The following is a 12,822-nucleotide window of genomic DNA, read 5'->3' as shown; positions in this document are numbered from 1 at the left end:
AAAAAAACACCTGAAGGACTCCAAGATGGTGAGAAATAAGATTCTCTGGTCTGATGAGACCAAGATAGAACTTTTTGGCCTTAATTCTAAGCAGTATGTGTGGAGAAAACCAGGCACTGCTCATCACCTGTCCAATACAGTCCCAACAGTGAAGCACGGTGGTGGCAGCATCATGCTGTGGGGGTGTTTTTCAGTTGCAGGGACAGGACGACTGGTTGCAATCGAAGGAAAGATGAATGCGGCCAAGTACAGGGATATTCTGGACAAAAATCTTCTCCAGAGTGCTCAGGACCTCAGACTGCAAGGTTCACCTTCCAACAAGACATGACCCTAAGCACACAGCTAAAATAACAAAGGAGTGGCTTCAGAACAACTCCGTGACTGTTCTTGAATGGCCCAGCCAGAGCCCTGACTTAAACCCAATTGAGCATCTCTGGAGAGACCTGAAAATGGCTGTCCACCAACGTTCACCATCCAACCTGACAGAACTGGAGAGGATCTGCAAGGAGGAATGGCAGAGGATCCCCAAATACAGGTGTGGAAAAACTGTATTAGCTCAAAAGGGTGCTTCTAATAAATATTGAGCAAAGGGTCTGAACACTTATGTCTGTGTGATATTTCAGTTTTTCTTTTTTTTAATAAATCTGCAAAAATGTCAACAATTCTGTGTTTTTCTGTCAATATGGGGTGCTGTGTGTACATTAATGAGAAAAAAATGAACTTAAATGATTTTAGCAAATGGCTGCAATATAACAAAGAGTGAAAATTTTAAGGGGGTCTGAATACTTTCCGTACCCACTGTATGTAACAATAATGAATAAGCCTTACAAACCCTCAAATTGTGCAGTGAGTTACAGTATAAGGCCTTACAAGGGGCATACGCATTGTAAACACTGGTACAAAAGATTGCACTTAACTTCAGGTTATCAAAAATGATCAGTTAGTGCTGTCAAGTGATTAAAAAAAATCATTAATTCATTTTATGTTTTGTGATTACTGAATCAGTTCCATCTGGGCATTTATTAAATGTAAATTTGTCATTCACTTGATCAAGCAACATTTTGTCATCTTCTTCCCTTGTGTTTACATAGCTAGTGTGGACTGTTGTATGTTCGGTGACATGTGAGGGTCAAGGTGTATCACAGACCAGGATTAATCTGCATTCACTTTTTTTTTTTTTGACAATATTTTTTCTATAATCATTCAAAATTAACATCTTCATTTTGACAGCCTTGTGTTTATGCTAAATAACAGAATTTAATTTGCATTAAATTCGCCTTAGGGCAATAGCTAGTTAATTACTTCAGAACCAATTCTTGAGGTTGCCACTACATTCTAAACTGTGATTGTAAAACTTCATACACACAAACCATGTTATCAAGTTCTTTATAAATGAAAGGTTTATTAAACACAATTAATGAATGAAGGAACAAAACCAGGAATGCAGCAACAGATGATTAAAGCAGATCACGCAGTGAATAATATCTTGGCAACATATACTGAATTGTGGAAACACAGTATGAAAACTTTTGTTAAATATGTGAAATCAGATTAATGCACCGTTCAGCAGTCATTCATTCAAGATTCAAGTTTCTGTATTGATGATGCTACAGCATCAACCTCAGTATCACAGGAAAAGTAGTCTCAACCTGGTGGTTCAGACAGCCTAGGCTAAAGTTGCACTGGAAGGGGAGGAGCAACGGATGCTCACTGGAAATTCTCGTGTGGAGCTCTTGGACATCCTCGGGTGTGCTCAATCCCAAGCTCTCTCTCTCTCTCTCTCTCTCTCTCTCTCTCTCTCTCTCTCACAGCAGACAGAAGGGTGATACGATCTTTGTTCACCCTCATTTGGCTGGATATGATGGAGACATGGTAACAGCATTCACAGCATTTGTTGAATTCTGGCCTCTTTATCTCAGAGATAGCTGGATGCTGTCCTTCAGCACATCTGGTGTGTCTCAGGGATTTAGCTCAAACAAGAAGAGTTCAACCCACAAGAGTGGAGGCGAAGAGCCAAAGAGTTGGCTGTTTGCCTCCACAGTTTTTATACTTCTCTGGCAAAGGGGGAAAGGTGTCTAATGTCACTGATACATAACTTAACCTTCAATACTAATCCTCTTCTGTCTTAATCCTTTTCTTTGTTTCAGTTTCTCTCCAATGAATTGATAAAATTTGCCCACATCTAACCAGATTTGCAACCTTGGCATCTCAGCTGCTGGAGGCTACCACATATCACAATAAACAGGATATGATCCAATGACCTTTAACCTACAGTAGCTCGTACTGTAGATGGCAATCATGTTACAACATCTTGTTATCACGACATGTTTGGTTCACATTTTCCATATTGTGTAAATTGTTCCTGTTAATTAAGTTTATATTGTTCCAGCATCAAACTCAGCACCTTGATGTAAAGCTTCACATTACCCACTGCATTAACTAAGCAACTAAAAAGATTTTCTATCCCTGAAGTTGTTGTCCACATGGTCTCTGGGTCAAGTATCGGGCAAGATTCACAGAGGATGAACACAGGAATGCTGAACCTCATGGAGGGGAGGGCCAGGAACAGTTGATTAATTAATGATCTGCTCTCAGACCTGCTACTGACCCTCCATGATCTGGACTCCATCAAGGACTCACACAGAAAGAAAAATACAGAAAATCACTTTGTAATGCAGAGCTGAATGTACATCAACTGAAACATATGTCATTAACTATATAAAAGGAAAGTATAAGGTTTTTGTCCCAACATGCTGACTTTGGATGCAGGGTCTAAAAAAATAAAATAAAATCCTGAACTAACAGGAACTGTTTCTGTATGTGGAGAAATCAAGTGTCATGTACAAAACATGGCTCAGCATTTTGTTGTAGCTGATATTTTTCAGTGACACTGATGATAATTTGGGAAACACAGGTGGATTAATGTAGGCCTATAAGCTCATATGTAAGTTATTTGATATTATTATGATGTGTTTGATAGATTCATCATGTCCTCAATCCAGTTAGCTCAAGCCTGGTAGCTCAGAGTGCGGGTCTGTGTGTGTGTGTGTGTGTGTGTGTGTGTGTGTGTGTGTGTGTGTGTGTGTGTGGGCACCATGCCTCTTGTGCTTTCCTCAGAAACAAAGACAAGCAGACATTCATTTGATATAAGGATATATGGACATACACACACATGCATGCATACACACACACACACACGCACAGACTTCAAAGCTCTTCAGCCTCGTACTGGATGAGCAGGCAGCTTGCCTATTCGTCTGGAGACCAATTCACTTTCACAACGCAGAGATCAGCTGAATCCTGAGATGCACCGAACGTGCTGAAAACATCCAGCTAAGAAAGAAAGAAAGAAAGAAAGAAAGAAAGAAAGAAAGAAACCATCTTCGAGTCTGCTCAATGGCCTCATTTCTAACTTGATCAAAGTTCTGAAAGTCAGAACCGTGACATTGTTATCACCGTACTGCCTGTTGAGAGACAGCCAACTCAAGCCGAAGTCGCTATGCGAGAGATGCCCAAAAAACCCAAGAGCTCCAGATAAGAGAAAGAGACACATGGTGGTCAAGCTGATGTGTCTTCACATGAGAAGCATCTCTCTTGCTGAATTTGTGACTTCGCAACAGTCAACCAATCCCAGGGTGGAAATGTGAGAAGACAAAAAAAAAAAAAAAAGTTTTTAATGTTTGGTTTGTTTTGGTGATGTTTATTTAATCAAGCTTGGAAATCCCATTACCAAAGTCAGTGTTATGACAAAAATAACTGTCCTTTAACAAGAAATGTATTAGAAAAGCCAGCAGACCTCAGCTCATTACAGTACATAACCACCTTTTACACTTGTGCCAATTCTCTATCTTCTCTGCACTCTCACATCTTTCTGATCTTTTCAGTTTCCTAAGAGCTGTCCAGATGTCTCTTGCTATCTATGAGGTCTATACTTGTAGCATGAGTGTAATGGCAGCCCAGAGCAGCTACTGTATTGGCTGCTATACAAAATTGATTATTCAGCTAATTTTCCCCCTGTGGCTCTTCCTTTCAGGCCTCTGATGAGGGCCTCATGCTGCTAAAATGACACTATACTGACACTGCCATAAGCTGCACTGACAGCAAGTTGTTACCCTGTGGAGTCCTCAGAAATAATGTTCTTTCAGGGACAAAGCATAAGGCACAATGCACGAGGGACCTGACGATTGAACAGAACTGGAGGAACGCGCAGAAGTAATGAGGAATATAATACATCATTGTTAACACAGCATTTACCCTGAGACAGTAGTTATATTGACAGTGTGCAAGCCAATGAAGGAACATTTGGACCATGTGACACAAACTCTCCACTGAAACTATTCACTTCAGCTAATTTTACAGAGCTTTTACTTTTGTCTTGGTTGTTTGTCAAAGTGAATATCTTTAAATAAACTTCTTCATACTTGCAATTTCATGAAGTAGTTTGACAAAGAATGAACTGAGGTAGGGGTGGTACATCTCAGTGAAATCTGGCTGGGGAAAGTGAAAGATCAGAACTTGTCCCTCTCTCTCCCCACTGCCCTAATTAAAGCCTGTCTGCCAACAGTCTCATCCATTATAACATCCATAGTTCACTCCTCCCTTTCCACTGCTACTGTTCCACCATCACTGAAGACTGCTTCCATCACTCCCATTCTTAAAAAACCTGGTTCAGATCCCAATGACCATCGGCCCATTTCCAACCTCCCATTCAACTGTAAGATTCTAGAAAAGACAGTAGCAACCCACCTCCAAAACCACCTGCAAAATAATAGTCTCTTTGAACCATTCCAGTCCGGTTTCCGCCCAAAACACAGCACAGAAACAGCCTTAATCAAGATCACCAACGACCTCCTCCTGACAGCAGATTCTGGCCTCCTCACCATTCTCATACTCCTCGACCTCAGTGCTGCCTTTGATACCATCTCCCATTCCATACTCCTGGAACGCCTGGCTGGCACTGGGGTCTCTGGTACCGCACTACAATGGTTCACTTCATATCTATCCGACAGGAAACAGTTTGTTCAAGGGAAAAATGTTCATTCACAACCATCATCCATCACACATGGTGTCCCACAGGGATCAGTGTTGGGACCGCTTCTTTTCATCATGTACATCCTCCCTCTTGGTAACATCCTCCGCCACTTTGGAATTAATTTTCACTGCTATGCTGATGACACACAACTTTACATCTCCACTGAATCAAGCACCCCCCACCCCCCCATCCGTCAGATTGACTCCATTGGACAATTCAAATCACAGCCTAAAACACATCTGTTCAGACTTGCCTATCCAGTTTAATTTTCTGTCATGTATTTTATTTATTTTTAATGTTGTATTATCTGTATTTTATTTAACTTTAATGTAGTATTATTCATATTTTTGTATGTTTTTATTGTAAGGTGCCCTTGGGTGCTCAGAAAGGTGCCAACAAATAAAATTTATTATTATCATTATTATTATTTTTATATGCAGTTGTGTATGGTTACATGCATGCACATTTGTATGGGCACTTTCATGTGACCGTGTGTGTGTGTGTGTGTGTGTGTGTGTGTGTGTGTGCGTGTGTATAAACACGACATATCTGATGATTATTTTCAAGTTTGGCTGCACGGTGGCGCAGCAGGTAGTGCGGGTGCCTCACAGCAAGAAGGTTGCCGGTTCGATCCCCGGGTCAGGCGGGGCCTTTCTGTGCGAAGTTTGCATGTTCTTCCCGTGCATGCGTGGGTTCTCTCCGGGTACTCCGGCTTCCTCCCACAGACCAAAAACATGCTCGTTAGGTTGATTGATGACTCTAAATTGTCCGTAGGTATGAGTGTGAGTGTGAATGTTTGTCTGTCTTTGCATGTGGCCCTGCAATCGGCTGGCGACCGGTTCAGGGTGTACCCCGCCTCTCGCCCATTGTAGCTGGGATAGGCTCCAGCCCCCCGCAACCCCGAAAGGGATAGGCGGTATAGATAATGGATGGATGGATGGATTTTCAAGTTTTTAGAAAATTACCTTTTATTTTTATTTTGTTCATTTTAGAGCATGTTGATATGGGAGCGCTGTTTCTCTAATTAAATTTGAATATTGTCCTTGAAAATAAAACGTCAAACAGCTTTTCCATTTTCATTTTGATATGGTCATGACACACCCATCTAAATATGTGAAAATGAAAATGCATATTGGATAACTGCATTTTAATTTTAATTTACTGTTCTGTATTTTACTGTATGACTGTAAAAACATACATTTATTTATTCTTTTTTACTTATTATTCCATCCATCCATCCATCCATCCATCCATTTTCTCCCGCTTATCCGGGGCTGGGTCGCGGGGGGAGCAGTCTGAGCAGGGATGCCCAGACTTCCCTCTCCCTAGACACTTCCCCCAGCTCTTCCGGGGGGATCCCGAGGTGTTCCCAGGCCAGCCGAGTGACATAGTCACCCCAGCATGTCCTGGGTCTTCCCCGGGGTCTCCTCCCGGTGGGACATGCCTGGAACACCTCCCTAGGGAGGCGTCCAGGGGGCATCCGATAAAGATGCCCGAGCCACCTCAGCTGACTCCTCTCGATGTGTAGGAGCAGCGACTCTACTCTGAGCTCCTCCCGGGTGACAGAGCTCCTCGCCCTATCTCTAAGGGAGCGCCCCGCCACCCTGCGGAGGAAACTCCTTTCAGCCGCTTGTATCCGGGACCTCGTTCTTTCGGTCATGACCCAAAGTTCATGACCATAGGTGAGGGTAGGAACGTAGATTGACCGGTAAATCGAGAGCTTCGCCTTTCGGCTCAGCTCCTTCTTCACCACGACAGACCGGTACAGCGACCGCATTACTGCAGCCGCTGCACCGATCCGCCTGTCAATCTCACGTTCCATCCTTCCCTCACTCGTGAACAGCATCCCAAGATACTTAAACTCCTCCACTTGAGGCAGGAACTCTCCCCCAACCTGAAGGGAGCAAGCCACCTTTTTCCGGTCGAGAACCATGGCCTCAGACTTGGAGGCCCCGTGAGGGTCTGTTGGGAACGTCTGGCAGAACCCGCTGTCAGGGAGGTTTTACTTATTATTCTTTATTTTTATTTATTCCTATTATTTTTGTGAAGTATTTTTGAGTGTCCTGAAAAGCGTATTATTATTATTATTATTATTATTATTATTATTATTATTATTATTATTATTATACAATTTAACTGGTAAGTTTAATTCAAATGGTTTTATTTGTATGATGTCCAACCATCATTATACAAAAGTTGAAAATCCTGCTTACCGATCATCATCCTCAGCCAGTGCCACCTTCTCAAAGTGGATGTGCAGTCTCTGGCCCTCAGGGGCCTCCAGCAGCCAGTGACAGGTCAGGTTGTTGCTGTAGTTGCTGGGAAAACCAGGAGAGACGATCCGACCGGCTGTGACGTTCCTGATCAAACCACCACAGGCAGCTGAGAGAGGAGGAGATGAAATGCAAAACTGCACTTGATGTTTCACATTCAAAATCAACTGAAAGTCGACCAAATTCACAAACGAGAGCATTACATCCCCATTCATTTACTGACCACACATCAACCTTATTTGCCCACATTTTAACATCATTTATTAGTCTCTGGTGACAGTATAGACAAACAGGAAGTAATCAGTTCAGAATGCACGTGGATGATGTTAATATTTCATGATTTCAGGATCCCAGTGAGTTTATGTTACACTTTTTTTTTCACCAAATCAAATTACAAAAAAATGTACTAGCATTGGCAAGTACAAACGAACAAAGGCTGGGAGCAGGGCTGGAAATACTGTAGTTTAGTGTGTCTCACATAGTAAATTCTTTATAATGTGCATTTCCACAGTACTAATTTGATCAGTACATCAGTGTCATGTTATACTCATTATTCTGCTGCTCTGAGTAACTCAAGTGCTTTTTTGATTTACTAATCGGTGCTTGTCCTCTGCTGTCTCTCTAATTTTCTAAGTTTCTGTCAATTACAACACTTCCTGCATATGTTTGAAATTAAAAGCTTACTAGGAACATTACAGCCCTTTCAGTGACAGGGTTTTAATGTGAAATATCTGTAAAGGAAGTCTTGAGTTTTGTTGCTTAACCGCAACCCAAAAAAAGTTAAATAAATAGAAAAGAACAATGGAAGCAACTGGAGATAATTAGTAATGAAAAGAGTATTTTTGTTAATAAAAAAAGAAACTGACTCTTGTATTATTGGAATTAATGTTGTGTTGAAACATTTTACTGAATTTATCAAGATAACAAGTCAACATTGACGATGTTATGGATTTTGTTAAAAGCAAACATCATCAAAAAACAACAACAACAATGGGAATTAGAGGTATGCCTCTTTCCTGTTGCAAAGAGAGGTCTTTTGTCTCTGCAGATCAGCTATAAAATCATGGAGAACCACTCTCACCCTCCGTATGAGACGGTGGGGGCCTTGGTCAGCTCCTTCAGCAGCAGACTGCTTTATTCAACTCCAGCATCATTTAATATCTAACTGTCAACATCATTTCACATAGCACTGTGCTGATGTTGTTTCACATCACATCACAAACCAACTGTTTTGCACTACTGTGTTATTAATGATATCATTTGTTAATATCCATTACATCCATGCAAATATCCTGTGCAATATTCCAGATTTTCTACTGTGAAATAGTAAACACAGTTTTGTATTATCCGTATCTTACCACATGCAATTCAAATATTCAAGGCAATATTATTTTTATACTCTTTTTGTATATAATGTACATATATACAAATTTACACTACCTGTATCTATTTATATTTCGAATATTTTGACTATTTGCACTTCTTGTTGTGGTCATGATTTTGTGTTTTTCTGATTTTGCTTCCACTGACTTTCTCTCTCGCTCTCTGGTAGTGCGAGTGACGAGGGGCGGAGCGTTCTCCTGGAGCGCTGCTCTCCCGGCACACCTGCAGCTCGTTCTGCCTAATTCACCTGGCTTCTTAAGCCGGCCTCTGGTAATCTCCAGTGCCGGAGAATTCTCGCAGATCCCCGCACGCGGAGCGCCTCCTGAGTTTTCCTGCCTCTCGTCACGAGTTGTTCGCCTTCCAGTTTCTCGAGTACCAGTTTGCTTAAGTATTATTTTTGTTGCACTTTGTATCTCGGCTTTTTCCCAATTATTGGTGATTTTGTGTTGGAGTTTTAGTTGTTACTTTTCTATGAGAATTTCAGTTGTTACTTTGTTTTTGCTATCGTTCTGCTGAACTGATTTTTTGTTGTTACTTTGTGAATAAACTGTTCCATTTTTGATACTCTGCTCCTGGGTCCTGCTTCTCCATTGTCTGGCCATAACACTTCTGGTTGGATGCTAAACTGCATTTCGTTGTCTATGTGCTGATGATGACAATAAAGTTGAATCTAATCTAATCTAATCTAATCTAATCTAATCTAATCTAATCTAATCTAATCTAATATACCGTATGTAGTTGACTTTCTTTTGTATCCTTTTTATTGTCTATTTGTTCTTTTTCTGTGTCTCGTTTTTATTCTTGCTATTGTTGCTCTCTATAACATCTTAATTTCCCAATAAAATGATATCTTAAAAGGCTTTTAAAACACATTTGGCCTTTCAGAAACCTATGTACATGAGTAAGTTCCCAGAAATATTACCATGCCCTCTGTGTCCTCAATGGTGCTGTCTCTGAAATTTCTGCCTCTAACCCAATATGGTGGCAGTGAATGGAATTTAGTTTGAGGTGCTTAAAGTAATGGAAATTAACAAAAAAATCTTTCCAAAAAATAATTTAGCACATAAAAAAAACAAAAAAACACAACAGTCCCTCTGAAAACTGTTGACAACTGTTGTATGCATTGCTCAATTCCATTGAAGGTAGGTGAGAGAATGCTGCATGTTTTTGTAATTTGGGTGAATCAACCCTTTAAATTGATCAGATAATTACTGTATACTGTAAAAAGTGATTTATCAGCTTCGTCATGTTTGATTCAATTCAAGAGCATGAAGGAAACCAAGAAATTAGGGGAGAAAGAAGTGATATGATCAGATTCATCAACACATACAGAAAATCCATCTACAGCTATACAAGGGTTTGTTAGTGTGTGTGTGTGTGTGTGTGTGTGTGTGTGTGTGTGTGTGTGTGTGTGTGCGTGCGTGCGTGCGTGCGTGCGTGTGCGTGCGTGCATGTGTGTTGTTTCCCATCTGATCGGGTCAAGGTTACTCATGCAGACAAAGCTTAATTAAAGTAGAGCAGGAAGAGTAAACTCAGTGGCATCCTGCCCAGCCTTCAGTAATCACACCTCCATACACCTGCTTTATGCTCTGACTCACGCACATACTCACATGCACACTCACATGCACTCACAAACTCACACAATCAAGATGGCAGAGATACGGATGCACAGCCACACAAACTCCCTCTTTGAAATTGCTTTCAGAGAAACATTCCCTGTGCTGTGAATCAGAGTGGTCAGGATGAAAATGGTTACTTATTATTCATCAGCCAGCCTCATTGGAGCAAAGAAAGAAAAAAAACAACAACAAAAAAAACCATCCATCATCCTAACACTCCTGGGGGAGTCCAGGTCTGTCTGTCTCTGCATCATACAAAAGGACCAGAAGGTCCAATAGATAACTCTTGGCAGCAAGTCTTATAAAATGACCCAAAATACTGTGATTGCTGATGAGAATTGTCTGAAAAGCTGGCAGAGAATGGCTGAAGCACAGTAAACACTCATATTCAGAAAACTGACAGTTTCAGAAAACAAAAATAGAGGTCAGGGTTTGAAAGGGCCTTTCCTAACCGTACAAAATGTCACAACAATAGTATATGGTATACAGTATACTAAATGATGCAAATGATAGTTATGCTAATATTAATGATAATTCCAATATTATAAATAACATTTTGATAATGGTAATGGTATTAATAAAAGGAAAATACAACCCTGATTCCAAAAAAGTCAGGATGCAGAATAAAATTAATAAAAACAGACTGGAATCATTTAGAGATGAACTGTGCGTACAGACAAAAGGTGTTCACAAAGTGATGAACCTCACTCCATCCTCGCTTGTGAACAACTAAGCCTTTCCAGGACGCCCCTTTCATACCCAATCATGATACAATCACCTGTTACCAATCAACCTGTTTACCTTCAGAACAGGTGTTTTTGGAGCATTCCACAACTTTCCCAGTCTTTTGTTGCTCCTGTCCTGACTTGTTTGAAACATGCTACTGGCATTAAATATTGCCATACATATTACATATGTAGTATGTAGATTTGAAATCGTTAAATCTTTGAAGAAAATAAATGTAAACACAGAGTTACTATACCCATAACTTTGATGCAGTTATTTTTGCACTTCTTTAAATTAATTGTTCCTGCTTTTTCAATAACAACAGTATGTGGATAACATTTACTCATACAATTAAATGTGAAAAGACTGCAACAGAGTTCAGGCTAGACGACAGATAATTTAAAAATAAATAATCAGAATTAATTGACTGTCTAGCAAGGCTTACTCAAATACAGTGACATCGATGTAATTATTTGAAATTGTAAATGTTAAGTTGTTGTCCTTCCAATCTAAAGGCGTGGATATCAAGGATGCATTTTGACATTTTCCCAGTTGTGGTGACCTTACCGAGGCATTGTGGTTCCTTGCCACTCCAGTAGGGGGTGCTGGCATTGCGGCAGGTCAGCACACCAAGGCCTTGCAACTTGTAGCCGCTCAGACAGGAAAAGAAAGCCTCCCCTCCAGAGTGGAGACTGCTCACTGATACATCACCGTAGAGAGGCCGCTGGGGGAAGACACAGCTCAATACGAAGGCTGTACAGAGAGACAGAGACAGGGAGACATGATGACAGAAACACAGAGGGAGAAAGAGACACAAATGGAGAGAGAATTCAACTCAGAAGAAACTAAATTTCAAGAGCTGAGGCTTAGTTTGAGAAATTGAAAGGACTCAGTCAGGTTAGTTTGAGCTAGTGGTTCATGTGTCACACCAAAAAGAACTTCCTGCCTAATTCTGTACAGACACCCCAAAAAACTGCAAGAATTGGCTGGTTCAGGCTATAAATGGTTTTGGTTTTACATTTTGGATATATTTGTAGCATGAGTAAATGAACTCAAGGACAACAACTCCTCAAGTTTTTGGTGTGATCATGTGTAACAGGGACTGTAACACACTATAATGGCTCACACGTTAAATTCAGTATAATGTACATTTCATCATCAATACAACAGAGTCAGTCATAGGCTGTGTCCCAATTCAAGGGCTGCATCCTTTGGAGGACGCATTTGAAGGCCGATTATGTCATAGCGCTGCGCGAAGGCTGTCCCAATTCGTCCAAATTCAAAGGGTCCTCCAAATGCAGCCGACAAATGCGTCCTCCTTTTCCCTGTTTTCGGAGGATGCATTGCTACTATCCTTCGCGGCCTCACATATCCCAAGATGCTTTGCGCACTGATTGTTTTTTTAACAATAGCGACCAACAGCACCAGCAGCATCATTATTATTGTTATTGTCGTTATTATATCGAACAATAATTTTTTCTGTTGACATAACAGAAAATATGGCTTGCATGTCATTTTGTGAGCAAGGAGCAGACGGAGGAGTTTATTAAACTCCGTGGTCCAAACGACCATCTGTTTACAGGAGCCAAAAACACAGCCACACTCGGATGGAGGTAACTGTTGAGGCATAAATGAATAGCCTATTTGTTCTCTATACATACTGTATTTGTATGTGAAAGTTACATAAAGGAACAAATATAATCTTTGGATCACATCAAATGAATGTTGTTTATAAAATCTCTCATTACATTATCTATTCCATTTCTTATTTACAATATAAGTAGACTTT

The 12,822-nt window shown here is 40.6% G+C and overlaps 1 protein-coding gene across 2 annotated transcripts in view; it reads right to left on the bottom strand.

The window, feature by feature from the left end:
- Positions 1-12,822, bottom strand: part of sez6b (seizure related 6 homolog b) — a 286,279-nt gene that overhangs the window by 41,083 nt on the left and 232,374 nt on the right. For both annotated transcript variants that reach the window (XR_011602460.1, XM_070970052.1), the window contains exons 5-6: positions 11,601-11,786; positions 7,246-7,414 (exon numbers count right to left, since the gene is read on the bottom strand). Coding sequence is in view for 1 of the 2 variants with exons in the window: in XM_070970052.1 (XP_070826153.1) it covers positions 7,246-7,414; positions 11,601-11,786 (355 nt within the window). In the remaining variant the exon portion in view is untranslated. The remainder of the gene's footprint in view (positions 1-7,245; positions 7,415-11,600; positions 11,787-12,822) is intronic.

Source organism: Chaetodon trifascialis, chromosome 9 (assembly GCF_039877785.1).
Source record: "Chaetodon trifascialis isolate fChaTrf1 chromosome 9, fChaTrf1.hap1, whole genome shotgun sequence".
In the NCBI taxonomy this organism is placed as follows: domain Eukaryota; kingdom Metazoa; phylum Chordata; class Actinopteri; order Chaetodontiformes; family Chaetodontidae; genus Chaetodon; species Chaetodon trifascialis.
This window is presented reverse-complemented; position numbering and strand designations above follow the sequence as displayed.